Source organism: Hibiscus syriacus, unplaced genomic scaffold, assembly GCF_006381635.1.
Source record: "Hibiscus syriacus cultivar Baekdansim isolate YM2019G1 unplaced genomic scaffold, ASM638163v2 tig00110372_pilon, whole genome shotgun sequence".
Classification (NCBI taxonomy): Eukaryota; Viridiplantae; Streptophyta; class Magnoliopsida; order Malvales; family Malvaceae; genus Hibiscus; species Hibiscus syriacus.
The window spans coordinates 887,564-915,213 of record NW_024062709.1 but is presented as its reverse complement, the minus strand read 5'-3'; the positions used below and the strand labels follow the sequence as shown (position 1 = coordinate 915,213).

Below are 27,650 nucleotides of genomic sequence, written 5' to 3'. Positions count from 1 at the left end.
TAATATGCATGAAAATGAAAATGAAATTATAAGTTTAACTATATGAGATAGACTCATCACAAGTCTTATCTCAATACAATTCCATTTAGGATATGCACTCACCCTAACCTTGCTTGCTTGACTCGATCCTAATCTTTCGATTGTTCCGGAACAAGATTATATTCTGTATCTACATAGTAATACATTGATACATATCAGTATACTAATTAATATATTCTAAACTATCATTTCTTAGGCTAAAAGAAAGGATATTTTCATCTCTTAATGAAGGTATGTATCGATGCACTCTATAGTGTATCGATGCATTCCTTAAGGCGTGCATCGATGCACTGCCTGTGCATCGGTACACAAATTACAATCGATGTTTTCTTCTTAAGTGGGTGCATTGATGCACTCCTTATTCATCAATGCACTAATTGCATTCGATGTTTATTTATTTTAGAGTGCATCGGTACACATTGAATGTGTATCGATGCACACAACCCAGAAATGTTATTTTGAGCACGAAAATCTCTTTATAATCCTCTCAACACTTCATAATTCACCTCTTTTTATATCCCTAATTTGCATACACTTACTTAAACTAATTATTATCCATTCAATACCTCTAAAACTTAAAAATCCAATCATCCATATAGAATTTAAGAATCTCACTCAAATTTCAACTTGTTCTAAATCTAATTATAACACTTCATATCCCTTAATCAAGTTGGTGACAAGTCAAATTCAACTTCCAATTCTCATTCTGAACTTTATTTCAAAATTTCATTCAAAAACTCCTAATCTTTAATTCTTCCTACACCCTTCATCTTTTTGGTTTAAAGCAAATTAAGCTTAATTAGCATCTAAGGATCAAAACCAAACTTAAATCTCAGCTAATAAACAACTAATAAGAATTCTTACCTTTACCTTGGCTCACACGCACAGTGAAGAAAGGATGAGAAGAGAAGTCTGGAACCCTTGTGTTTTGCTTCTTTCTCTTCCACGTGTAGCTGATATAAATATAAGAAATCTTAATTATTTTCCCTTGCAAATGACCATTTTATCCTTCAATTCCATTTATATTGCGATTTAATCCTATACCAAATTACAATACTATTCAATCATTATACTTTAATCACCAAATTCTGTAACTTTACAATTTAATCACTAACCCCATATTGAGGATATTACAAAAGGTCATCACCTTGACTTATGAATGTCCTTCGAGCCATTTTTTTGATTTACTTGTTGGCTCATGGTGGTTGGGAGCGTGTTGTTGGTGGTGCGCTTGAAATCATCTATCCTTATCGATCAGGTGAATCATGCTTTTAGATTTCATGGTCATGAGTTATTGTATCCTCAAAATTCAAGCAAAACGAAAAGGTAAAAATAAATTAAAGAAAAAACACTAAATAAAACATATGAAGACTAAAATAAAGAAATAAAAATAAAGGAAAAAATCAACAATAAAAATACTGAAGGAGAGCATATTCAAGCTTCTCAAAGCGTAATCATTTCCTTGTTGTGCTGGGAAACGATGTAGTGCTTAAATCATTGTTCACTGACATTAAACTCATGTCTGTCAATAGTGGACTTGGCACCATGGGAGAAAAGTTTTACTACCTCAAACGGCCCAGACCATCTCTATTTCAGTTTTCCCGGGAAAAATTTTAACCGGGAATTGAAAGGAGGTACTAATTGCCCTAGTCTATTTACTATCCAGTGGGTTTCATTTTGCTATCTATCATCCGATTCTTCAATTTCCTCCGGTTCGACAATAGAATTGCCATGACAATTTCCTTCTACATCAAAACTGAATTTGATGGTGGCGTAAATGACTTGGCATTCTTCTGGATCGTCAGCATGCATTTGTTCCATTCACAAACGCCAAAGTTTGAACCTCTGACCTTGCTTAAAAGACCTAGTGTTTCATCCTACTAGACTAACTAGTTGTTGGTTATACCCATCTATTATTAATTTCTTTCCTAAAATTTAAAATTTTCATTGCTAACAGATACGATTTTCCCTCTTCCATTAGGATCTTAGATTTTATTTTTTTTATTTATTTATTGATGAAAACGATCTTAGATCTTGATAAGGGCCTTAATTTTACTTTGACTTAATTAAATAATTAAAAAGAATAAAAAATCATATATAAATAACTAACTAGTTGTTGGTTATACCCATCTATTATTAATTTCGTTCCTAAAATTTAAAATTTTCATTGCTAACAGATACGATTTTTCCCTCTTCCATTAGGATCTTAGATTTTATTTTATTTTATTTATTTATTGATGAAAACGATCTTAGATCTTGATAAGGGCCTTAATTTTACTTTGACTTAATTAAATAATTAAAAGAATAAAAAATCATATATAAATATATAGCTTCCAAAATCGTTATACATAAACTTAAAAATTCATATATGAATTTTAATTAACAATACTTATTTAATTACTGAAATTTATATGATATAAAAATATATATTAATAGTTCTAATGAAACAGTTTAGAATTGATTAAAACTTTTCTATTAATGTATTTTATTAAAAAAATGTAAAAGGATAAATATAAATTACTATTAAATAAGTTTTTATTTTCTCATTGAAATTTAAAAAATAATAAATTAGTCATTAATATTTTCGATTATTCGATTGTTAAATACCTTTACCCAATAACAGAAGGCTGATTGATTCCTATGCCCCTCGTGAGATTCAACTGATTATCTGAGCTATACACAATCAAGCAATGCTTTAGCAGTACGAGGAAACTGTTAAAATAGTAAAATTACTGAAATGCCTCTCTATCATTAATTTACTCCACTTACATCACTTATATAGCTTTATAGTAAAACTAACCACAATACAACTGTCTAACAAACTCTAACTAATTCCTAACTGCTTCTTTATTCCTAACACTCCCCCTCAAGTTGGGAAGTAAAACACATCCTTAACTCCCAACTTGGATAAGAGATATCTATGTTGTGTAATACCAAGAGCCTTTGTAAAGATATCTGCTTGTTGTTCTGCAGTTGGAACAAACGTTGTTTGAATCAAACCCTGCTGGATTTTTTATCTTATGAAATGACAGTCGATCTCGATATGCTTTGTTCTCTCATGAAACACAGGATTTGCTGCAATTTGTAAAGCAGCTTTGCTATCACTAAAGATCTTTGCAGGTTGATTGCTATTGATTCCAAGCTCCTTTAACAACCCTTGCAACCAAACCAGTTCTGACGTGGTCATTGCCATGCTCTTGTATTCGGCTTCTGCTGAAGATCTTGCTATAGTACTTTGTTTTTTTTTATTTCCATGAAATTAGTGAATCCCCTAGTTTTACACAGAAACCAATTTTTGATTTCCTTGTCATTGGACATGTTGCCCAATCCAAATCACAGCTAGCCACAAGCTGACAATTGCTCGAAGCTCTCAAGATAACTCCCAACCCATGATTATTTTTAATGTACCTCACTACTCTAAGGGCTGCTTCCATATGCTATTTCTTCAGTTCATGCATAAATTGACTAAGATGTTGAACTGAAAAAACTATATCAGGCCTTGTATGTGTTAAGTAAAGCAGTCTACCAATCAATCTCTGAAATTCTGCTATGTCAGCTAAACAATCTTCACCTTTATTATCTTGCTGCAGAGAATGGTCATACTCCATTGTAGTAAACTTAGTGTTTTGCTCCAAGGGCGTTGCAGCAGGTTTTGCACCCCCTATTCCTGTATCTTGAATAAGCTCAAGAGCATACTTCCTCTGATTTAACAAAATCCCTTCTTTTGTTCTTAGAACTTCCAAACCAAGAAAATATTTCAGTTCACCCAAATTTTTCATTCTGAAGTTCTTATATAGTACCTTTTTTAATTCTGAAATCATCTTAGCATCATTCCCTGTGATTAGCAGATCATCAACATAAACTAGAAGTACTACAATATGATCCCCTTGTATCCTAGTAAACATAGAATAATCATGTCTACTTTGATCATATCCTGCTGAGATGAGAGCTTCTGTGAGCTTAGCATTCCATTGTCTCGAGGCTTGCTTCAAACCATAGAGAGACTTTTGTAGTCTGCACACAACATTCTCCCCCTGACTACAAAAGCCTGGAGGCAACTCCATGTAAACTTCCTCAAGTAGATCACCTTGCAAGAAAGCATTATGAACATCCATTTTCCACAGAGGCCAATCAAAGATGGCAGCAAGAGCAAGAACAAAACAAACTGTGGTAATCTTGGCAACAGGAGGAAAAGTATCCACAAAATCAACACATTCTCTCTGATTATAGCCCTTAGCAACCAATCTAGCCTTTTATCTCTCAACTTCACCAGAGGCTTTAAGTTTAACTTTAAAAACCCATTTGCAACCAATACACACTTTTCCTAGAGGCAAAGGAACACGAGACCATGTGTTATTCAATTCAAGAGCTTGTACTTCCTCCTGCATTGCCTTAACCCATCTAGGATCAGACTTGGCTTCAAGAAAGGTTTTAGGTTCAACAGATTGGGTAACAGAAAAAGAAAGTTTTGTGTATTCCATGGCAAATGAGAGTAAGAAATGTGACCAGAAATGGGATACTGACCTGGAAAGAAAGTGGATTGGCAGTTATAAATGTAATCACTCAACCAAGAAGGAGGTTTAGAAACCCGAGAAGAAGTTCTATGAGGTGGAGACCTAGAAACCAGAGGAACAGATTCCACAGAAACACCATCTTTTGAAGCATTAAGAAGATTATCTACAGGATCATTAGAAGCAGAATGATGGTCAAGGTGAGGAACAGTAACAGACTGTTGGTGAGACTCACATGAAGGTTCAGGAGAAACAATTTGAGATGCTGGTAAAGATAAGTCAGGAAAAGAAAGATTCAAGAAATTTGAATAAGAAATATGAGGATTGGAGGGGGAAAACGAAATAGAGTTAGGAGAAGCCATTTTGAAGGGAAACACATCCTCATGAAAAGCATCTCTGTTGAAAAAAAAAACTTTGGCTTCAAGATCAAACAATATATCCTTTTGAGTAGATGAATAACCAACAAACACAGAGGGAATAGCCTTAAAAGAGAATTTATCAGAATATTTTGGTTTAGTAGCATAGCACAAGCAACCAAAGACTCGTAAATGAGACAAATTAGGGGTCTTATGATAAAGTTTCTCAAAGGGTGTTTGCCATTGAATAACAGAGGAAGGTAACCTATTAATTATGTAACAGACAGTAAGGACACATTCACCCCAAAATTTAAGAGGGACTTTGGACTGAAATCGTAAAGCTCGAGCAACCTCAAGTACATGTCTGTGTTTCCTCTCGACAACCCTATTTTGCTGAGGAGTACCAACACAAGAACTTTGGTGTATAAGACCAATGGAAGAAGAGAAATGTGAACAGACAGAATTAAAGAACTCAGAACCATTATCACTCCTAATGATTTTAACTGAAGCAGAAAATTGAGTTTTGGCCATAGAAAGAAACTGTTTAAGAGAGTAGAGGGCATCATTCTTATGCTTCAACAGATACAACCAATTCATCCTAGTGTGATCATCAACAATCGTTAAAAAAAACCGATGACCAATGTGTGTAGATACTCTATATGGTCCCCAGAGATCAATATGAATAAGTTGAAATGGCACAGGAGAACGAGATGTACTAAGGGGAAAAGGAAGCCTAGTCTGTTTAGCTAGAGGGCAAATAGAACAGTTATGAATAAAGTCTTGCTGCAGCTTAACAGTACTCAGAAATTACAATTTATTCATTTTTGAAAAAGTAGCATGTCCTAGCCTAGCATGACAAAGACAAGTTGCTGAACTAACAGAAGACATACAAGAACCACTATTAATTGAACACATTACATTGGATAAAGCAGGAACAAACAAACCAGACTCAGAGCAGGATGATTCAAAGAAATACAATCCTTTAGACTGCCTACCAATCCTCTTCATCTTTCCAGTGGAGAGGTCCTGAATAAGGCAAAAGTCAAGATAAAAGGTGAGAAAGCAATTAAGGTCACGAGTTAGCTTAGAAACATATAGTAAATTATGATAAAAATGAGGAACAAACAAGACATTCTCCAATTTACAGTCAGGGGTAAGAAAGTAAGAGCCAAGGTGAGTTACAGGAACTGTTTTACCATCAGGGAGGTGAATTAATCGTATAGGAGAAGCACACAACACAGGATAATCCAAGCTCTTAAAATCGGATAAAATGTGGTCTGTAGCCCCTGTGTCAATAATCCATTAAAGTGTATTATTAGTAAATGATGAATCAGAAGCCAAGATACCTGCAAGGTTGACAGCCGACTCAGCAGAAGGTGGCTTCTTCAGCAGCTGCAAAATTTGGTTATACTGCTCTTGAGTAAAAACCGGAGCAGAAGGAACAGAAACTTGAGGAGTTGCAGACACAGACGATATACTGGAATTAACAGAATCATTGGATACCACTTTCTTCTTTTGAAACTTATAATTTGGAGGAAATTCGATCAGCCTGTAGCACTGATCCCTCTTATGCCCCTTGATATTGCAATAGTCACACATGCCAGTAAAACGCATGCGGTTGGAAGAATTACCCGAATTGGAAAACAGAGCCATCGAGTCTGGCACAACAACTGTAGAAAGGTGGGAACGCTGCGACTCTTCTTGAAGTAACATGGAATATGCTTGATTAACCATTGGCAAAGGTTGCATAAGTAGGATTTGATTCTGAACCGCTGAGTAGGAATCATTCAAGCCCATCAAAAACTGAAATAATTTCTGCTGAACCAAGTGCCTCATATTCTGCTGAGATACTTCACACTCGTAAGCAGTGAACGGAATTAGGGATTCATACTCATCCCATAGCATTTTGAGACGAGTGAAAAATTCAGAAATCGTGGAATCCCCCTGGCTAAGCGTGACAATCTCACGGTGTAAAAAATAAATGCGCGATCCATCAATTTTGTCAAATCACTCTTGTAAATCCTTCCAAACTATAGTAGCGCTGGAAGAGAAGACAAGTCCAGCAGACAAATCCTTGCTGACTACATTGAGAATCCATGAAAGAACTACAACGTTGCACCGATCCCATTGTAATTACAAATTGCCGTCGTACGTACTTCGCTGACAGGATCCATCAACAAACCCTAGTTTGTTCTTTGCAAGCAGAGCGATTTTCATCGATCGACTCCACATACTGTAGTTAGCCAATCCAACTAATGGCTGAGAAACGAGCAGTAACCCCGGCATATCAGAGGGATGCATGTATAGAGGATGAGTGAAACCAATCATTTCCTTAGCAGGAGGCATCGTGAATCAAGAAAGGAGGAAAAAGACTTAGAGGAAAAAAGAAAATACCAGATAGGCCCAAAAAGAAAGTGAAACGCCCTGGAACGAGAAATGGATTGAGATTTTGGCTGATACCATGTTAAAACAGTAAAATTACTGAAATGCCTCTCTATCATTAATTTACTCCACTTACATCACTTATATAGCTTTACAGTAAAACTAACCACAATGCAACTGTCTAACAAACTCTAACTAATTCCTAATTGCTTCTTTATTCTTAACAGAAACTATCCTAGCTTCTCCTTAACTCCATTCTCCGCCCTCACTATCCAGTCCTCCGTAGTGGCGGATCCACAACTAATCGAAGTTGTATGTAACCATCTTAAAATTTATTTATTTTAAGTAAATTATGTATTTTATCACACCCATTTTAAAATTTTAATTTTATTTATCTTACTAAAAAATTTTGCATTGTAAATATACGTGTGTATGTTCTAAAAAGTAAGCAATTTATTTATTTTATCTTACCCACCTTTAAAATTTAATTGTGTTCATTTCATTCAAAAATTTTGTGTTATTAATATACATTTTCAAAAAAAATTAATATTTGAATTAGATGATAAAAACACATTTGGAACCGCTGAACACAAACCAGGCAAAACGTCAATATAATTATCAACTACTACCCAAAGAGTTGGCCTATCCCATCAAAATCAATTCTTTTTCCCCATGCACCATCCTATACAATCTACACACATACAAACCAACACATGAAGAATCCATGGCTTCACATAAAAATAAAAACCCAAAAAAGGAATCAAGAAATTAAAACTACCCATCTTTCCAAAAGGCAGGAAAATTCAACAAATTAAGAAAGTAAATGAAAGAATTAATCACATGATAATATAACAGAGGAAACATTCATATATTGTAACTTGACAGGTAAATTCTCTTCTAAAGAAAACTAGTTACTTCATATATGGTTACTAACAACACTTACAAAGATAATGATAGTTCTTTGCTGCAGATCAAAATCATACATTTAAACCTGAGAAGAAGAAAAAAAGAACGGAACTTGTGAACCATCTAGAAGGTCTGAACTTGTACAACTTCGAAAATCAATGGCTGTTTCTTTTCCTTTTGTTAGTCTCCCTGTCTGCTTTGGCTTTTGCATCTCTTATCCTTTTACTCCTTCGGCAACTCGGCGCTTCCTCCATCGATGCTTTCACTTTCTTAGGAAGACGATTGCTGTGTCGGCATGGTAAGTTTTCGGAGATCTTTAAATTGCTTTTGCGACAACTTTCTTCATTTTTTGCCTCCAAGGGATCTTCTTCATCAGACATCTTAGGGCTAAGTTCTTCTACAACTGTCTTGGATGATTGCATAGCTTGATCGTCTGGAACCACTACATTGTTAATTGGAGTCGGATCTTTTCTTTCTAACCCTAACATAGTATAGAATGATGTAACCACCTCCTCATCAGAATCTGATGAATAGCATAACCAGCTGGAGCTAGACGTATCGGATGAAACTATATAATGAGTGCATTCAAACGCAAACTTCTGCCATGGTTCCAAATCCTTGGAAAAACCATACCCTGTATCTCCTTCTTTTTGCTTTTCAAACGTTTCTTCGGAAGAAACATGGTTTTTTGGAAGACCATTGTCGATCGATGGAAATTGCGATTCTGAGACGGGGTTTCAAGCGGAGAAATCTTCAAATTAAGTTCAGGAATTTCCAAACAGAGAAATCTTTAGATGGAGTTTAGGGTTTCAAAACTAGCCCTTTTAATGAATTTCTTTGTCGGCAAGAAAGAGGAAACGTGATAAAATAGGAGGAAGAGAAAGTTTAGGCTATTAAGAGGCTTGTTTCGCAAGGGACCTGAGATGAGAATTAGGTCGCCAATTTTTATAGGAAATCTTAGACAACTTTATCTATTTAAACGGCTAACTAGGTTTAACTCCCTGGCCAGGGATTTTCAATTTTTTAAACTAATTTATCAATTTAAATAATATTACAAATTAATTTTAAACTAATATTTTATTATAAGTAACGATAATTTATTTAGTTTAAATTACAAGCAATTAATCCATTAATAAATATATTAACAACGGAATAGTTTATTCCAAGAAAAAAGAATTAAGAATTAAAGTTTTATACATATTTTAAATTTTTAATTAAAATGGAATATTTATAAAGTAGTGTATGTTCAAAAAGACTCTCAATCATTTGATAATAAACGCTCATATATTACATAAATGTCGTGTCTAAACTTGAACCTCAAAGAATAATTCATTTTAACCACTGAAATTGTTTAATCCACTAGAATCGTTTGGTTCATATATATATATATATATATATATATATATATATATATATTACCTTTACTTTGAATAAACTTCTAAAGTATACATTACCTATTATTAATTTCGTTCCTAAAATTTTCATTGCTAACTGATATTATTGTTACTCTTCAATTAAGATATTAGGTCTTGATAAGAGCTTTAATTTAATTACAAAAATAAAAAGAACTAAAGACTTTCATGTAAAATACAATAAACTCAAACGTAATTAATTAAAATAAATATATGGCTCAATATGATCCAAAATCGTTATAGTTGATAAAGGAAAGTTATATTCTAATTAAAAAGGTATCTATTTAATGAAATATTTTAAGATCGATTAAAATTTCTTAATTAATTCATTTTATCTAAATATAGGAAAATATTATATAAAAGATATTAAAAAATTAAACTATGTCATTATAATTTATATAAAATAAACTATTAATATGTAGAAAAGTAAAAGTGTAAAGATAAACATATTTTCTATGGTTATATACTAGAAAGAACTTTAATTGTATCATAATTGGAGTAGTATTAGGCTTCAAGCCTTAATATCCTCGTCCCTGCCTAATACACTTTGTTCGAATGAACTCTTATCCAATAAACAAATCTTATTTACCCTTAAATATTTAGTCGATAAAATATATTTATTATATTTTGAATAATTTGGTGTGATTACAGTATATATTATCTATTTAAAAAAAGTTAACCATTAATAATACATGCACTCTATAATCAGAACTGCTCAAATTTAAAACATTTAGAGAGGATAACCATTCGTCATAAAATATATTAAGATGTAGAACAGATTCATGATTAACACGACTGAAGCATTAATAGTATATGGTGAGTGTATAATAGCAATTTAATAATATAAAGTAGTTAAATATACATTAAAAATAACCAAAATGGAGTAATACGTATCATGATAAATGGCAATTAGCCCTGAAATAGCCTAAAACAGAAGGGGAAAAATATTAACCATAATGGGATTTATATTATTATTATTATTTGGTAATAATTGGGCGGTTGGCCTTATGGCTAATTTATTTAATCATCACCAGTCCTTTTTATTCATGCTCTGCTTGATCTTCTCTGCATTTTCTTTAATGATAGCTTCCTTTGAATCATCCGCCACACTGTCTTTAGGCTTTTGAGCTTTCTCTTTGGCCGAGTCGCATGAGTTTTTCGCCTTCGCTGCCATTTCCTTGGCCTTGTCCTTCACCTATTAATCAACATATATCATACACATATTTAAATATAAATATACCATTTTTTTAGATATATAAAAGAAATTCCTGCCAAACGTATTATTATCCAATTCCCTTGCTCCATTTTCTGCTTTCTATACCTTATCACTTGCATGGGCCTCCTACACCACAGGGGAAAAAGCATAATGAATATTCAAGCTAAATATTATAAAATTAAGGAGACGAGAAAGAGCGTTAATTACTTGAATAAATCTTGACCTCACTCTACCTCCAATATTGCCCATACCGATGAAATTCTTAGCTAGGTTTAACAATGACATTAGTTTAATCGTGTTCTCCCTGACTGGGATTTTATTTGAATTTTTTTGATGTCGCTTTCTCATTGCAAAGTGAGTATTTAAGGGAGGAAAATAGGAGAAGGATTGGTTCAAAAGGTATAAAGCGTACCCTATAATACAGGGTCATGTATACTTTTCGAACCATTCGTTCTCAAAAATTACTCTCCTACTATCATACTTCTTTATATACTAACTTGTTAAAAAACCAATTAAGTGGAACACCAAGCAAAGTTGATACAAGTAAAAATGACAACGTTAAAGCCGGTTAACAATACTTCGGGTATAGGTAATTTTGGAGGGGGTAGAGTTCCCAGGAATAGGCTTCTTCCACCTTCTTCCCCTGCATTTATTCGAGTAATTCTTTCTTTCTGTTTTGATCTTTAGCTTCTCGGTCGGCTTGGCTTGTCAAGTTTCGTTTGGTTGAAATATTTATATTATCATGTGGCGTAGGTGAGTTCAAATCACGAGGCTCAAGCATTTGATAATGCGAAGGAAACTATCAAGCATGGAGCTGATTATGTTGCAGACAATTTGAAAGATAACGCTGCTTCTACTGCTGACCAAGTAATTTGACAAGCATGGGTTTGATATCGTAGATATAATAGATGTTATTGTGATCGATTATCGTAAATGGTCGAGGATTGAAAATTATGCATGCATGGTAGGTGGACGAGAAGGCAAAGGGGATGACCGGGAAGGGGACCGGCGCGGTGCAAGGAACGCTGAGTGCGAAAGCCAAGCAGGTATGGGAGACGGCCATAGAGACTGCTCAAAAGGCTAAAGAAACCGTGCTTGGGAAGGCGAATGATTCAAAAGACTCCATTAAAGAGATAAAGCAAAGCGTGGACAACAACTGATTTTTCAATTCATTCTGAAATGTGCAGAAAAATAAAATTCGGGCTAAGGCCAACAATTCAATTATATTAGTTGTTTAACCTTATTCATTTTCTTGATTTTGAAGCCTTCAATCTTCGTTATTCTAATTATTGATCCTTGGGCACAACATAGCCTACAAAGGTTAACGGTTGTTTTGAAGATTGTTTTGCATTTATCACATTGTCTAATTCATTATTTAAAGTTATATTTTGACCCTATAATGAAAAAAGTAAGTTAAAATTAATGCAACAGTAAAATTACATGTTGAATTATATAAAAATTATAATTCAAATTCTACCTACAACAAAATATAATAATATAATGATTTTAGCATATATTGATAGTGTGAGATGAAACTGAAATAGTCAAAAGTTAAGGAATCAATTTAATATGAGGATCATAGTTTAGAGATAGAATTAGAATGTTTAAAAAATTGATGATTAATTTAGAATAAGAGTTTTGATCCAAGGAAAAAATTAAAATATTTAAAAGTTTGATTTTTTTTTGGCGGGGGGGGGGGGTTGTTTGTAAATGGTGATTCCATGGCAACAGTATAAAACGTTATCCACAGATTTAAGGTTCCCCTTCCCACAATCTAGTTCTTTTTGGTACATAAAAATAAATAAATAAAGTCTGAGAGTTGGAGGTTTTTTTTTTCTCTCGTATAAATCCCGTTGCCATCAGCAGCGGCGGCGGCCTAGTTTAGCATGGCTGCCATTCCAGCTTTTCCTCTTCTTCAGCTTCGTTTAACCAAACCCAAATTCACTGCTTCTTCTTTAAAACCTTATGTTATGTTTTAAGCTTCAGAATTATCCATTTCCTGCTTGCTTTTCTCCTTTTCTAAGTTTGGAGTCGTAAAATGTGGATCATCTTCTAATGGGAGAGAGCCGGACTCGATTGACGATGGTGTCAAACGTGTGGAAAGTTTACTTGAAGAGAAACGCCGAGGTGAGATTTCTGCCAGAATTGCTTCCGGAGAATTCACTGTTCAGTAAGCCGGGTATTTGTTTTTATGATTGAGATGCTTAATTAACTTTTAGATATCTTTTGCTTTATATGAAGGAAAAAAGGATGTTGACTTTTATTCCACTTAGTTTTTCAATTAAACGTGGTTAGAATAATATTGGATTTGGTATCCTTGTATTCTTTTGTTATCTTCCATGTCATGTTTGGTTTGCTTGGCTTATTCTGTTATTGTTTTTCTTTATTTCAACTAATTTGTTATTCTTATGTTTTTTTGATTCTGGGAACAAGTTTTCCTTCTCAATTGAAGAATGGTTTGTCGAAACTCGGTGTTCCTAGTGAGGTTCTAGAAATCTTATTTAAATGGGTTGATGATGTTGAAGATTATCCCAAAATTCCAGAGGCGAAAGGGGCGGTGAAGGCCATCCGCAGTGAGGCCCTCTTCACCCCTTTGTATGAGCTTTACCTCACTTATGGTGGGATTTTCAGGCTAACCTTTGGACCAAAGGTTTTTGTGTCCTTTTTCCTTTTGGCTTCAATTTTTTTTACTAGTCTATACCGTTGTCCGAGATAATTATGGATTTCTTGTTATGTTGCTGCAGTCGTTTTTGATTGTTTTTGATCCTTCCATTGCTAAGCATATATTGAGGGACAACTCAAAGTCTTATTCGAAGGTAAACCATGGTATACTACTTGCTTTTACTTGGATGGTCTAAGCTTTATTCAAATACAGAGGGATTGTCAGAACCGAAAAATACCTCTAAATGGGCCATTGTTGTATGTTGATGTTAAATAAAATCATTTGAAAATTTTAGTGGGGAAGTTAGCCGGTTTTATGCCGGAGTTGGAGTATTAAGCATGAGGCCCAAAATGAATAAAAATCCTGACGCTGATGACAATCACCTAGTAGGTCTCAGTTTTATTTTTTTTGTGCCCCTTTGTATTGTTTAAACTAGGTAAAATTTGGTAGAAATTTTTGTGGAACTCATTCTTAATTGACATATGCATGATGCGGTCTGGAAGTTTGGTAGAAATTTGGTACTCTACTCCTTTCTAATATACCAGTGTAAGGTAAAAGTTAAAACCATTGTGTGGATTAGTTGAATTGTTTGGCTTTTGTATGTTTTACATACTGGTATGCGTATCTCATGGCTAGGGGTGTAAAGACTCGAAAACTTTGAAATGAAGCTCGACTCGACTCGAAAACTCGCGAGTTTAAAATTTTCAAGCTCGACTCGAACTCGAAATCCTAAACTGAAGCTCGTGAGCAGCTCGAAAAGGCTCGAAATGAAAAAAAAAATTTATTAAACATAACTCGATTGAAGCCTCAAACTCGAACATGAACCTTAAATACAAGAAATCTTACTGTATTTTTTTATAAAAAAATTAATACATAAATATATTAATATTATTAATAATTTATTTCTAAAAAAATAAAATCTTAATATATTATATTTTCGAGCTGCTCACGAGCTTTTCGAGTCGAATATCGAGTAGCTCGTTTCGGCTCGTTAAGAACTCGAGTCGAGCTCGAGCTCGAGTCGAGTCCATTCGATCCGAGTATTTATCGAGCTTTGATCGAGTCAATCTCGAGTAGCTCGCGATCTGTCTCGTCTCATTTATAGCCCTACTCATGACTATTAATCTTTTCACGGACCTGATTAAATATTTCTTTTTGTTCTGCTTTAAATTAAAACTCTTCAATTTTCAGAGGATGGTAGAAGAAGAAGAGCTACAGTTTTATGAAGAGTACATGAATGAACAAGATCCTAGTATTCTCCACTTTCTTCTGGCTTCAGGGGATGACGTATGTATTAATAGTTATCAAATGTGTTGATTAGTTAGCTCATCGGGTATAACCGTACAAGATTTCCCCGAACCTTTTTGCAGGTATCTAGAAAACAACTCCGTGACGATTTAATGACATTGCTTATTGCTGGGCACGAAACGTCGGCTGCTGTTTTGACATTGACCTTCTATCTTTTATCAAAGGTAATTGAAGGATTTATTCTTTGGTAAAAAGGAGCTAATTCCCTCCCTTGAGAAGTTTGTGGTCTGCATATCTAAAAAAGCTTTCGGTACTCATTTCTGTACGTTTTATCATTAAATACTTTCTTGAACAGCTTTATGAAAAGAATATTTATCTTAACAAAGAATTAATGCAGAAACACACACACACACACAGACATAAGGATCCCATGGCTTGAGCTACTGGTCAACAGTCACTGGAGAGAACCCTTGTTCCATTACACGAATCATATTGAAGAACTCTATTTTTATCCAAATTCATTATAGTAAAAAGAATAAAATAACTCGGTCACTCCAACTTTGCTCATGAAAGAAATTGAGTTCAAGTCATACTCCTATAGTCAGGAAAAGTATATGATAATATTCCATCTGATAATGCACGTTTGTTTTATAATAATTTTATCCTCGATATTAATGTGTATACGAACTGATTATGCAGTAATCTCCCCTTCCTATCCTTTGTATTTGTGATTGATCATTTGATTGTACCCTTTGAATAAATAATATACCATCCAGCCTATTCCAAAATCTCTAGGTTTAGCAATAACAGTAAGCTTTTGAGTTAATGCCTGTGGGATTGCTTTCAGAGTGTGGCTAGTTGATGGTTGTTTCAGAGGAGAAGGGTTCTCCCTCAAATGAGTTATTATTCTTTCATACTTGAAACAAGTATCATGGTTGAATGACAACTCATGCCAAGTTATCATTAGTTCCTTTTCTCTGATGATTGCAGGAACCTAGTGTTGTAGCCAAGCTCCAGGACGAGGTATCTTCAAATTTTTTGAGCAATACTAATATTAAAGGGCTAGTCTAAGCTTTCACTTTATGCAACCTATCTATAATCTCATTTTCTTATTTACTACCGTATCAAACTTCCTAGGTTGACTGACTCTGTTCTAGGAGATCGACTTCCAACAATAGATGACATGAAAAAACTTGAGTACACAACTCGCGTTATTAATGAAGTAAGAGTAGTTCTATTTCCATTTCATGTTTCATAAAATATTTTTCCATTAATGCACCTTATATAGATATGATTCAGTCTATTTTTTGTACAATCTTTGAGGCTCTACCCACAGCCACCAGTCTTAATTCGGCGTTCTCTTGAGAATGATGCGCTTGGAGAGTACCCGATAAAAAGGTCTAAAATCAATATCATTACCTTCTTATCAGTCAGTTAGCATACACGGTTTAAAATCACTTTCTAGGCCTCTTTTTATTTGTATATTGCTGCCTTGTATTGAGATTCTTTATGTAAATTTTTATGGTATATTGACTTGACTACATGTACTTTTCCCTAATTCTTAACTTTGTCATATATTTTACATTTAGGGGTGAAGATATTTTTATCTCTGTTTGGAATCTGCATCGGAGTCCAAGTCTCTGGCAAGATGCAGAGAAGTTCAATCCCGAAAGATGGCCTTTAAATGGACCGAATCCTAATGAAACAAACCAAAATCTCTGGTAAGAAACATCTCTCTTTATCTCATCAATTATGTTTATAAATGAGATTGTCATAACGTCTTTTTTTAGAAACTTTATATTTTAAAAAAACAATTAAGACTTATTTAAAGAAAATAGGGATTTTGAATTAATTTGAATATTTTGAATAGGAATCGTCATCGACCTTTGGCTTATGTTAGTCGAATACCTAAAAACGTCTTTTAAAAACAAATTTAAGAAAAAAAAATTTAAGACAAAAATTGGTGTGTGTTATCAAAGATTCATTTTTTAGAATTCATGAGTCGATTACGCGTGGGTAACACCCTCACAACGTCCAAATTTAGTACCTAATTGCTTATACATTATCGTAAATGGTTGACATCGTAAATTCAAATCAATATTTAAAGTGTGATCCATTTATTGAACATTAATTAATTTATTTCAAATTAATCATTAGGAAACATTCTTTAATATGAGAAAAATTCACAGGATTTGCACATCCTCCAGTGGGAAGACTATCCCATTTTTTTCTCTTTTATATGAGAAATGTCACCCTCTCCAACATTATGAAAAAACACAAATTGAATATAAATTGACTATCGGTAATTGCATAAAATAATATACTAATAAAAGAATACATAAATTAAAGTTAAACTAAGAAATTATAGCAATTTTTAGTAACTAACTTTAAGGGGTTAAATTAAATAAACAGAAAATAAAACACAATAAGTAAAGGAATAAAATTAAAGTATTGAGAAATAAAAGATTAGAACATTAAAACAAGTAAAATGTAAGGACTGAAATTAAATAAAGAAAATAAAAGGCATAAATTTAAAAGTGTATAAAATTAAACAACATAAATAAAATGCAATAAAAAAATGTTAGTATCGAATTTTTATTATTTATCTCTGATAGTAAATAATGTGAGTCGTACCCTGGGGCGGGTTGTCGCAAGGTCATATAATATTTCGACATAAATAATTAAATAAATAAAAATTAGCGGTTAGTGTTTGCAATTAGTAAGGTTAACTGTTAGAAAAGTTAGCAGTTAGTGATTAGCAGTTAGAAATGTTAGAAAAGTATCATACCTGGGAATGTGTCACCACAAGGTCTAATAGAATATTAAAAGTAATAAATAAATAAATAACAATGGTTATAATGCAATAAAATAAAAATAGTAATAAATTTGAAACATAAAATATATAAATCAGTGATTAAATTAAAATAAAGCAAATCAGGGGTTAATTTAAAATAAATAAAACAAAAAAATGCATAGTGACCAAACTGCAAAATACGGCAGAAATGGAGGGACCTATGAGTCATTAACCCCTAAAATAGTGACCATAAGTGATGACATGCTAAATATGGGGTACTTAACACATGATTAACCCAAAATTTTAAAATTAACAACCCCCACCGTAACTAAACAGAAAACACGTGAAGTCCTCAGCTTCCTCCCTTTTCTACCCGTGCAGCCCCCTAACCAAATGAAAGCCGGCCACCGAAATATGGTGGTCACCTCCCTTGCCGAACGACGACGGCTACCACAAGAGCAGCCCGACGGTGTTTTGTCGTGGAAATAATAATGACGCATTACCATCATTCTCACCCTCTCCCAACGAACGGTGGTGGCTCTCCACCATCGGCCACCGATTTGGTGGCCGTTCCTCACTCCCGCCGACACCGGCGAGGCCAAACCGAGTCCTCTACTTCTATTCTAGCCTTGGCTCCTCCCTCACCCGAAACTCAAAAACGAACCAACCCCCAACAATGGCCGAACGGCCGCCGGCTACCAACCACCGCCCCCCAACGCCGAAGAGGGCTGACCCCCTGGCAATAGATCACTCACACTTCACTCTCACCATATTAATGCTGGAAAAAAAAAGAAACAAGTATGGAAAAAAATAAACTTGAAGAAGAGAGAGATCAAATGGTACAATTGAGAGTTTGGTCCTTAGTCATCACCAAATTTACAATTTGGAATTTTAAATTCCTTGAATAAATATATGGCCACTAAAGCAACTTAAATATTCGTTAAAAATTCATCATTTTCTGTCAAAGTTTCTCGATTCCTCAAATGTAGAATTTCACGAATTTTTTTCTTTCATGTCACCAATGCCACTTGAACCAATCGATGCACGACCATCTTCAAAATAATTCTCAAGTGTCTTCAATCCAATTTTAATTTTCGGATAAAATTAGGGTATTACATAGATGTCAATGTTTTTTTTCCCCTTCTGGTTTCTAGTAATTATAGTTTATAGAATAAGACCCTCCAAATATGTGGAAAAAGTTGAAAATAAAATAAAATATACTCATGTCATTCACATACTTGTCTCCGACAGTCATACCATAGTGCGAGTCACATTTTCCAGGTTAGTTTTACCAAATAGTTAAACTAAGGTATAGGCTAATATGTTCTCTCAATTCTTATTTTCCCTTCGTTTCAGTTACTTCCATTTTATCCTTCGGTTACAAATCAATGATACTGGCATTCTTGTCTCAGTTACTTGCCCTTTGGTGGAGAACCTCGGAAATGCGTAGGAGACATGTTTGCTACTTTTGAGGTATTTCTATGGAAAGATATCTACAAAGATAATTTCAGTCAGTACTTGGTATCAAAACTTGAAAGTTTTTAGTTGTGTATTGGGTTTCATACTTATTTGTTCTAGTTGAAACAAGACAATTCCAGACACTAGTCATATTGGCATTGTAAAACCTGTGGAAGAATTAACTTTGATCGACAGGCTGTTGTAGCAGTTGCAATGCTTGTCCGGCGGTTTAACTTCCAACTGGCTATTGGAGCTCCCCCGGTAAGCAAACCGCCCTGTGTATTTTGTTCATGTCAACAACTTTGCGCAAATACAAAATGCACGAAACGGGCTGTAGGATGTCGCATTAGTAGAATAAGAACTGTTGACTACTTGCATCTTGAAACTACATATGATATGATAATTCCCCATCCATAAGTTATGTATAAAGAGAGACAGCTATTTTGGAATCTCAAATACCAGTACCTAACCAAGCTATGATTCGTTTTTCATTTGAGAGTCGGATAATTATTCGGACGAGCTTTGAGTATGACTTTAGTAATTCAAAAAGAGAAGCATACTTACACCTTATTAAAGATCAATCAAATGCGTTTGAAGGTTGGGATGACTACTGGAGCAACTATCCACACAACACGGGCTGAAGATGACGGTTACGCGAAGAATAAAGCCTCCAATTATCCCTGAAATAAACATGGAGGGATTGAAGATGGAAGCAGAGACCCAACTTGGAGAAAAAGGTGAAGTTTCTCAAGCTCATTCATTAGTAGAATAGCTTTCTACATTCCATTACACAATGCATATGTATCAATGGGAAGTAAAATGGGTATATATTTAGTATGCTTCTCTTCAACTAGCTGTTTAATGCAACCAAAATAATTGGTTGGTTGCTGTTCATCTTGTCATAAAGTCCTCATGGATGTCAATTTGGGTTTCCAAATAGCTCCTGAGGTTTCTGGGTTTGGACTGGAAATTGTGGGGAAAAAATGAAGCTTTTAGAATCGGTAGGTATTTGTAAAGTTTACTGGTTCCAGAAACCAAGATGACCTCTATGGTTATGTGCGGCTATTTTGTTCGACATATGTATGCTTGTAATATATATATATGTATGTATTTTTTTCACTTTTTTTTCTTATATTTTGGAGGATTATAGGGGAACATTTGAACACCTGTCAGATATTTTCAGTCGAAAAAAATTGTCAAAGTATAGGGGGTTGAAATGGATACCCTGAGAAAAATGAAGGGTTTAAATAATTAATTAACTATATTTGATGTTAGTATTTTTTTGGGTAAACTACATAAATGACTGTAATTATGGGCCACGTCACGAAATGACCACTATTTTCAAATTTAAGACAAAAATACCACATAATTATTTAAATTGGTTCAAAATAGCCATACGACGTTAACATTTAAAGGAGGTGTTTATGTGCAGTTAAAAAAATTGGTAGGCACGGTCCTTGTAAAGTTACGTATCTACGGCGCTGGCACCATGCTTTGTTTTCTTCCATTTTGGTCATTACATGTATGTGATTTGTTTCCTTGGATTTTCATTTAATCCAATTTGATCCTGATTTTGTTTTTAATTTGTCTAATGCCTTAATTTGATCATTAACTTTAAAATCTTTTATTCTAGTCATGTATTAAATTTGTAGAATAAATCCCCTATATTTTAGAATTAATCAATTTGATCACAAAGATTAATTTTAATTCTTAATTTTTAATTAGGTACTAATTAAAATTTTAATTTAATAAATTTATTTCTCCAATCAAATTGTGACATATGTCACAATCTTATGATTATAATTTGCATATTATCTAATATATATATATTATAATTTAAATATTAAATTATTTTTTAATGATTTCTTATACATAATCATTAAAAATAATTATGAAAATAATAAAATTAGTTTAAAAATATTAAAATCTTAAATCGATTATAAATTATTAAATTAGTTTAATAATTTAAGTGTTGTCCTACATCAGCAGAGGATTCGTCGTTTGCCTTGTGCAATACCCAATAATTTCCGGTAGATTTGGACTTGTTCTCTGAAGTAATGGGTGAGGTTTGGCATCTGTTATACTAAAATTCAAAATCCTCTACCTTTCCGCACACCATTAGCTCCTGTAAGAGACAGGGGGAGTTAGCACATGAGTATTATTAATGACAAGATTGAAAAACCATCAGGACTTAGAAGCAGATACTTTTTTCTTTTCTTTTTGTTTGGGGGGGGGGGGAGAATAAAGGAAAAAAAGGGCATTCATGTGAGCACATATCAGACCCAAAACCTACATTTAAATCCGGGAAGACGAACAGAGAGGAAGTTACAAGATAAGATAAGGGCGTGTAATTTTTTAATGATCGAGACATTTATAACAATAACATTTGTAATAGTAAACACTTATTTTGATCGAAAAAATTAGACATTAAACAGAAAAATATGTATAATTTCGACAATTCTTTTATATTAAGTCATTTTATCGAGGATTTTAATTTTTGTTCCAAAACAGTAAAGAAATGAATAAATTTTAGTTGTAATGGATTTACCCAAGAAAAATCTTGTGTTTTGCGGGTTAGTCTGCTAATTTGGTATCCTTTCGTTACAAAAAAAGATTTGAATGAAAACAAATACATAAACCACTTGACAACAATCATTAATTATAATATAAGATTGTGACATGTGTCACAATTTGAGTGGAGAAATAAATTTATTAAATTAAATTAAAATTAGGACCTGATAAAAAATTAAGAATTAAAATTAATTTTGGTAATCAAATTAATTAATTCTAAAATATAGGGATTTAATCTACAAATTTAATACATGACTAGAATAAAATATTTTAAAGTTAATGATCAGATTAAGGCATTAGAAAAATTAAAAACAAAATCAGGATCAAATTGGAATAAATGAAAATCCAAGGAAATAAATTGTATATAAGTAATGACCAAAATGGAAGAAAACAAAGAAAGATGTTAGTGCCGCGGATACGTAACTTTGCAAGGATCTGTGCCCTAATTATACTAATTTTTTAACTACCACGTAAACATCTCCATTAAACGTTAACGTCGTGGCTATTTTGAACCTATTTAAATAGTTCAGTAGTATTATTGTCATAAATTTAAAAAATGAGCAGAAGCGAGGGCACCCCTCTCAACCCAATTTGTTCCATTTGCAAACGTTAGGATTTAAACCATTGACCTTGCTTAAGGGACATAGTGTCTCATCTCACTAGACCAACTGATTGTTGATAAGATCATAAATATTTGATAACTTTTTTCAAACAAAATATATGAAAAATATTTATGGTCTTAAATATATTTGCTTTTGTTTGGAATTTAGTAATATTGTTAATAAGATTTTATTTGATTTCTTTTTTTTAATTTGATTCGAATATTTATTTGATTTAAACTCGACTTCATTAAATTAAATAAAATTCATTATTCAATTAAACTTAATCTTTTTACCAAAAGCCCTGATTAAAACACACATCCCTACCAATGTCTAACCAATGTTGGACTCACATCAGTGTAATTAGGGGTGAGCAAAACTCGATTCGACTCGAAAAATTGATTTTTTTTTCATTTTGATTTATTCGGGTCGAGTTATTCGAGTCAACTCAAATTATAAATTCAGTTTTCGAGTTTGAGTCGAGTTGAAGTTTTCAATTTTTCATAATCTCCTTATTCCCTCAATTTGTCATTTTTTTAAGTTAATTTTTATACCAAATTTAAACCACATGTTCATATACCAAAATAGAATACATATGTAACTTCAATTGTTATTTTTTTTTTCACTAAAGATGTACTCTCTCTTTTATTTAGTCCTTAACTTCACATTTCACTCAATTTGATATTTTCATCAATTCCTTAACTCATTTATATTCTCATCAATATTTTACACTCAAAATACTTCCTTTAAAATATAATATTATGAATATATTTCATAAGTTTAGATTGTATTTGATATATTAAATAACATTATAATATGAAAGAATATATATATATAGTCAAAAAATTGAAACAAATCATTGTCATAATACTATAAATAATTATAATAAAATTAGTATCGAAACTCAAATAACTCGACTTAAAAAATTTCAAATTAAGTTCACATTATACAATAAGACTCGTCAACTCGAATAATTCGAAATTTTTTAACTCGACCCGACTCGATCGAATGCTCACCTAATTGTAATCATGATGCATTGTAATAAATATAGCAGCGAAGTGAGCCGAAATTGGGATACATGTCTAGTTATGTAAGTTGTTTCACATAATTGAAGACCACCTTAAACCCAGGTTGGGATAGACCTCCATCAGCAGGCATATCTTTAGGTTTCGAGCAAGAATTGTCAATAAAAGTATCGAATCGATAGCCAAGGAAAACTGTGAAAACATCACAAGATAGGCAATGATTGAATTACTATGTGCATTTGGAAGGAGAATTGAAGAAAACGCAGTGGATATGCTTTATTCCAAGACTGGAATGTGGAAACCATACAATAAAGTTACAAACACATTACTCATTCTACTGTAATTTCAAACAGCATATTGAAGGGTGAAAGGAAGAGAAAAAAGATATGCTAAATCAGTGTCAAATTGGCATGGTGCATTTCTTTTGAGAATGACCTAATAAATGGCATCTACCACATTGAACAACTCTTTTCGGCCTCTTCAAGTTCTCTACACGAAGAACTTTCTTTTTCGGTCTTCCAGGTGGCCGATGAATTCTAGGAGGGCGTATGGGGATATCATGCTTGACAGCTCCACCATCGGCTCCTTCACTGAGCTCCTTCCAAACACTCTTATCCGGAATAGGGTGTATCATCTGCGTATAGGTCTCACGATAGCTTCCCACTGTGAAACAAGGTTCAGCAAACAGACGAGCGTTCTGCCCACAAGAAATAAGGGCAGCTGCAGCATGAGCACATGGTAAACCATACAGCTTCCAGCGGCGACAGGAGCACACTCGACTCCTAATATCCACAATGTTTGTCCTCTCCGTTGAGACAATCTCAAACTCAACTTCATTTGCTCTAAGTACTTGGTAGCAACGAGCATCAGCAATTGCCTCCGAAATCCGCTTCTCAGCAGATGGGACAAGAATTGAGGTCCATCTCATTCCCATTTCACGACGATTGTTAAACCAATTAGCTAGTTGATTGCGAATATGTTCCATCATTTGCACAATGGGGAGCTCGTGACATTCAAGGACCCAATTATACAACATCGCAGTAACACCTAGCGTAAAGTGGCCATATCGCACCCCTTCAAAATATGCTACCGCCCAAAGCTGCGGAGGGTAGAGCTGAAACCATTGTATAACCTCCTGTGAGATCTCCATCATTTCAGCAATTTTGCTCTCAAATTCTACAGTAGTGAGAGCATAAACAGCATTCCAGAATATTAACCAACTTTGTGTTCTTAAATGTATCCCGGAAATTTTCACTGACATAATGTAGACAAAAACCATGAAATGCATTTGGAAAATGGGTTTCTACAGCATCTACGATGCCTCGCTGTCTTTCAGACAATATAGTAAGTCTAGGCATGTTTTCAGTGTTTACACCAAGAAGCTTCCTCAATTCTGACATAAACCACATCCAATTCTCATCGCTTTCAACATCAACAATAGCAATTGCCAAGGGAAACAATGCATCATCAGCATCAACAGCTGCAGCACAAAGTAATGCACCCAAGTATTTTCCTTTCAGTTCTGCCTTGTCAAGTTCTAGAAGTGGTCTACAAGCAGTTAAAAACCCATAGATAGAAGCACGGTAAGAAATAAAAAGGCGCTGGAAACAATTTTCTTGTCCAGTAGCAAAAGCCGATGCCACACTTCCAGGGTTGTTTTTTCTTATTTGCTCACAGTATGCAGGAAGAAGGCGATACCCTTCTTCAGAAGTCCCATGAAGTGCAGCCATACTTCGTTCCTTTCCACGCCAAGCTTGCATATAAGAAACAGCAACTCCATGCTGGTCTCGGATATCCTGCAGGATTTCTTTTGGCTTGTACTGTGGATTATCCCGAATGCGTGTTTCTACTGATCTTGCAACCCAACCCACTGATGCTTGCTGATGATGGAGGTTGCGAACCCCTTCACATGTATGCTCCCCATGCAGGGTTCTAACTGAGAAAGTAGGAACCCCGGGACATTTTGCTATATGGACACGCCATGGACAACCTTCTTTGGAGCACTTGGCTATGAATCGGCTGCGATCAGATTTCACTATCCTAAGATCAAAATGCAAGGCTATAGCAATATCTTTCAAGGCTCTTCTGCAAGTTTCAACATCAGGAAATTCCTGCCCAATAACTAATGAATGATCTACAATGGCATGAGAAGTATCAGCTACGACTAAAGCATGATCAGCCATGACTACATGAAATTAGTAAGCAACTGTCTGACGTGATTCAAAAGGCTCCCTCCATGCAACAAACAGAATAGAAAAAATGCTTCCAAGGAAAAGCTTCAAAAACAGCACATATATGCTCTTAGTTAGGCACAGATATTGCAGTAGAGACAAAAAAGAAATGAAATTATATATATAGATAATTGGGTGGCAGGTAGGGGGAGGTAGCCAGAATAAACCAGGGGATCAAACTTAAATATGAATACCAGTATAATTAATCGAATTAGAAATGGAAACAATTTTCATCTTGATAGAACAAAAACATTGGCAGAAAAATCCCATTTTAAGTTGTCAATTAATGAAGCAACTTATCTAGTACCCAAATGGATTATATAACACACCTGCAATAGAAAAAAAAACAAGCATATCAGAAAGAAGGAAAAGTGAAGAAAGTATAAAATGATTTTTTTATAAAAAAAAGGTGATTTGCATTAATTGCTATGTTCCTTAGACATGGACACGAAGAGTCAATCATCAGTAAGAACAAAAAATACTAATTTAACAATTCTAACATAAAGGAACTAACTTTGTAAGATTTAGCAACTTGACAATCAGAAACTCCTTGTGTCTTAGCTCAGGAGAACACACCAATAAATCAGAGCCAAATCAACATTATGCCTAAAACCATGAGGAGAACCTTGTGTATGTTTGTGAAGAGGTGTCAACCTGCAAGTCTTCTCTGATAATATTACCCTCTTATGTAGGACCACTATAGTTTTTCTTTATTTAGTGTTACAGATTTATAGGCTAAATACTAGGGTTTATATATATTGTATTTAATGTATGATATTACCGAGTTAATGTAGGGTATATATACCCATAATGTTGATGAATAAAATAGAAGAAAGTATCCATATAACTAGGATGACTAGATCAAAAGTTTAACATAACCAAGATAGACTTGAAGACCAACAACCAGAATAACATATAACTTGAATCCAATCAACCAGAATAACATATAACTTGAATCCAATCAACCATAAGAACTAAAAAGAATTGAAACCTGAACCAACTGGAAGCCAGCCCAGTTACCTACTTCAAGCAGTGTGAAATTGATAAAAGTTAACCAGAATAGCCAACCCAACTAGCCTGAAAGCCGACATAATTGACATTAAAGGCCCAAGATAAAAACAAAACAACCTACAGCTGAAGCAAAAATGACTCACCCCATTGTCTCCTCCGTCAGTTGTTTACAATTGACAGATTTTAAAACGCAATATGAAAAATACTAACTTCACCTAAATCTGTCAATACTTCAAATCCAATTTTTTTTTTTTTTTTTTGGGGGGGGGGGGGGGTCGTGTGTGTGTGGAAAAGTACTTGAAATCCTAATTACAAAAGTAAAAGAAATATACGAACACAACTAATTAAAACAGCATAAAAGGATTCCATCAACATAATCCCATTCAAACAAAACCCATCAAGCACATGGTAACTAAATAAGAAGTAAGAGATATCTTCTAATAATAAAGTTCATATCTTGAGGTTGATTTTTTTTATCCTTAACCAATGATGTGATGAATTTAGACAATAGAATCATCAAAATCTTTGACAAGTAAAAGAAACTTGAAAAAAATTCTAGCAGAGGCGAAATCCCCATGTCCCAACAATATTTATTATAACAGAAGCAATTCAAATTTCAATGTCATTACAACAGTGAACAAATACAAATACATGGGATACATTTGATAGCTAATATTAACTATCAAGTCACCTTTAACTCTTTAAGCAACAAAAATAGCATTTCAGAGTCTAAAAATTAACCAATAATTCAATGGTTCCAAGCAATCAGAAAACTGAAATTACAAAATAGGATAAATTCAAAGGGCACACTAAGAACAATCTAAACTCGCGTTGAACTCTAAAATACTTTACGCAGGTTAACCTTTTTCCCCTTAACTCGGCTAATCACACTATCTTAAAGTATTAAATAAATTAGTTCACTTTCACCAAAAACTACAAATTTAAAGACCCAGTTGACCAATAATGTTACCTTGAATAGATTTGGCTCTAACTCTTTCAAATTCTGCGGTTCCCGTGACATCTAAAGCTCACTTCTTTCGATAAGTTTTCACAAAAAAGGCAAAAACTCTCGCCCGTCGCTTACCGGCACCTTTTAAATGAATTGGTAGGTTAAGAAGCCCTAGAATAAGTAAAAACGTTGAGAATTGGAGAGGGAAAAATGCAATTAAATAAATGGACTTGTTTTGATTCGTGTTTGGATGATTGGAAAACGAAGGAAAACCGGGAAG

The 27,650-nt window shown here is 33.8% G+C and overlaps 1 protein-coding gene, 1 long non-coding RNA gene and 2 pseudogenes across 2 annotated transcripts; 2 read left to right on the top strand and 2 right to left on the bottom strand.

The window, feature by feature from the left end:
* Window positions 1-10,609: 10,609 nt before the first annotated feature.
* On the bottom strand, window positions 10,610-11,111 carry LOC120121429. Its single transcript, XM_039140781.1, has 3 exons — window positions 11,030-11,111; window positions 10,928-10,948; window positions 10,610-10,801 (listed from the first exon to the last, which is right to left on the bottom strand). Exons 1-3 carry the CDS (start codon window positions 11,105-11,107, stop codon window positions 10,634-10,636), a joined length of 267 nt encoding a protein of 88 aa, XP_038996712.1. The 5' UTR covers window positions 11,108-11,111; the 3' UTR covers window positions 10,610-10,633.
* Window positions 11,112-11,649: 538 nt separating this feature from the next.
* LOC120121430 lies at window positions 11,650-11,954 on the top strand. Its single transcript, XR_005515985.1, has 2 exons — window positions 11,650-11,689; window positions 11,791-11,954. It is a non-coding gene; the product is annotated as an uncharacterized LOC120121430 (long non-coding RNA).
* Window positions 11,955-12,689: 735 nt separating this feature from the next.
* Window positions 12,690-19,801, top strand: LOC120121375 (annotated as a pseudogene).
* A 3,641-nt stretch (window positions 19,802-23,442) lies between these two features.
* Window positions 23,443-25,618, bottom strand: LOC120121427 (annotated as a pseudogene).
* Window positions 25,619-27,650: the final 2,032 nt, after the last annotated feature.

Excerpts from the sequence above, each read along its gene's own strand:
- LOC120121429 (XM_039140781.1), bottom strand. The coding sequence starts at position 11,107 with ATGTCATTGTTAAACCTAGCTAAGAATTTCATCGGTATGGGCAATATT. Across the intron at positions 10,949-11,029 it reads TGAGGTCAAGATTTATTCAA|GAGGCCCATGCAAGTGATAA; the intron begins GTAATTAACGCT and ends CCTGTGGTGTAG. Across the intron at positions 10,802-10,927 it reads AGGCCCATGCAAGTGATAAG|GTGAAGGACAAGGCCAAGGA; the intron begins GTATAGAAAGCA and ends GTTGATTAATAG.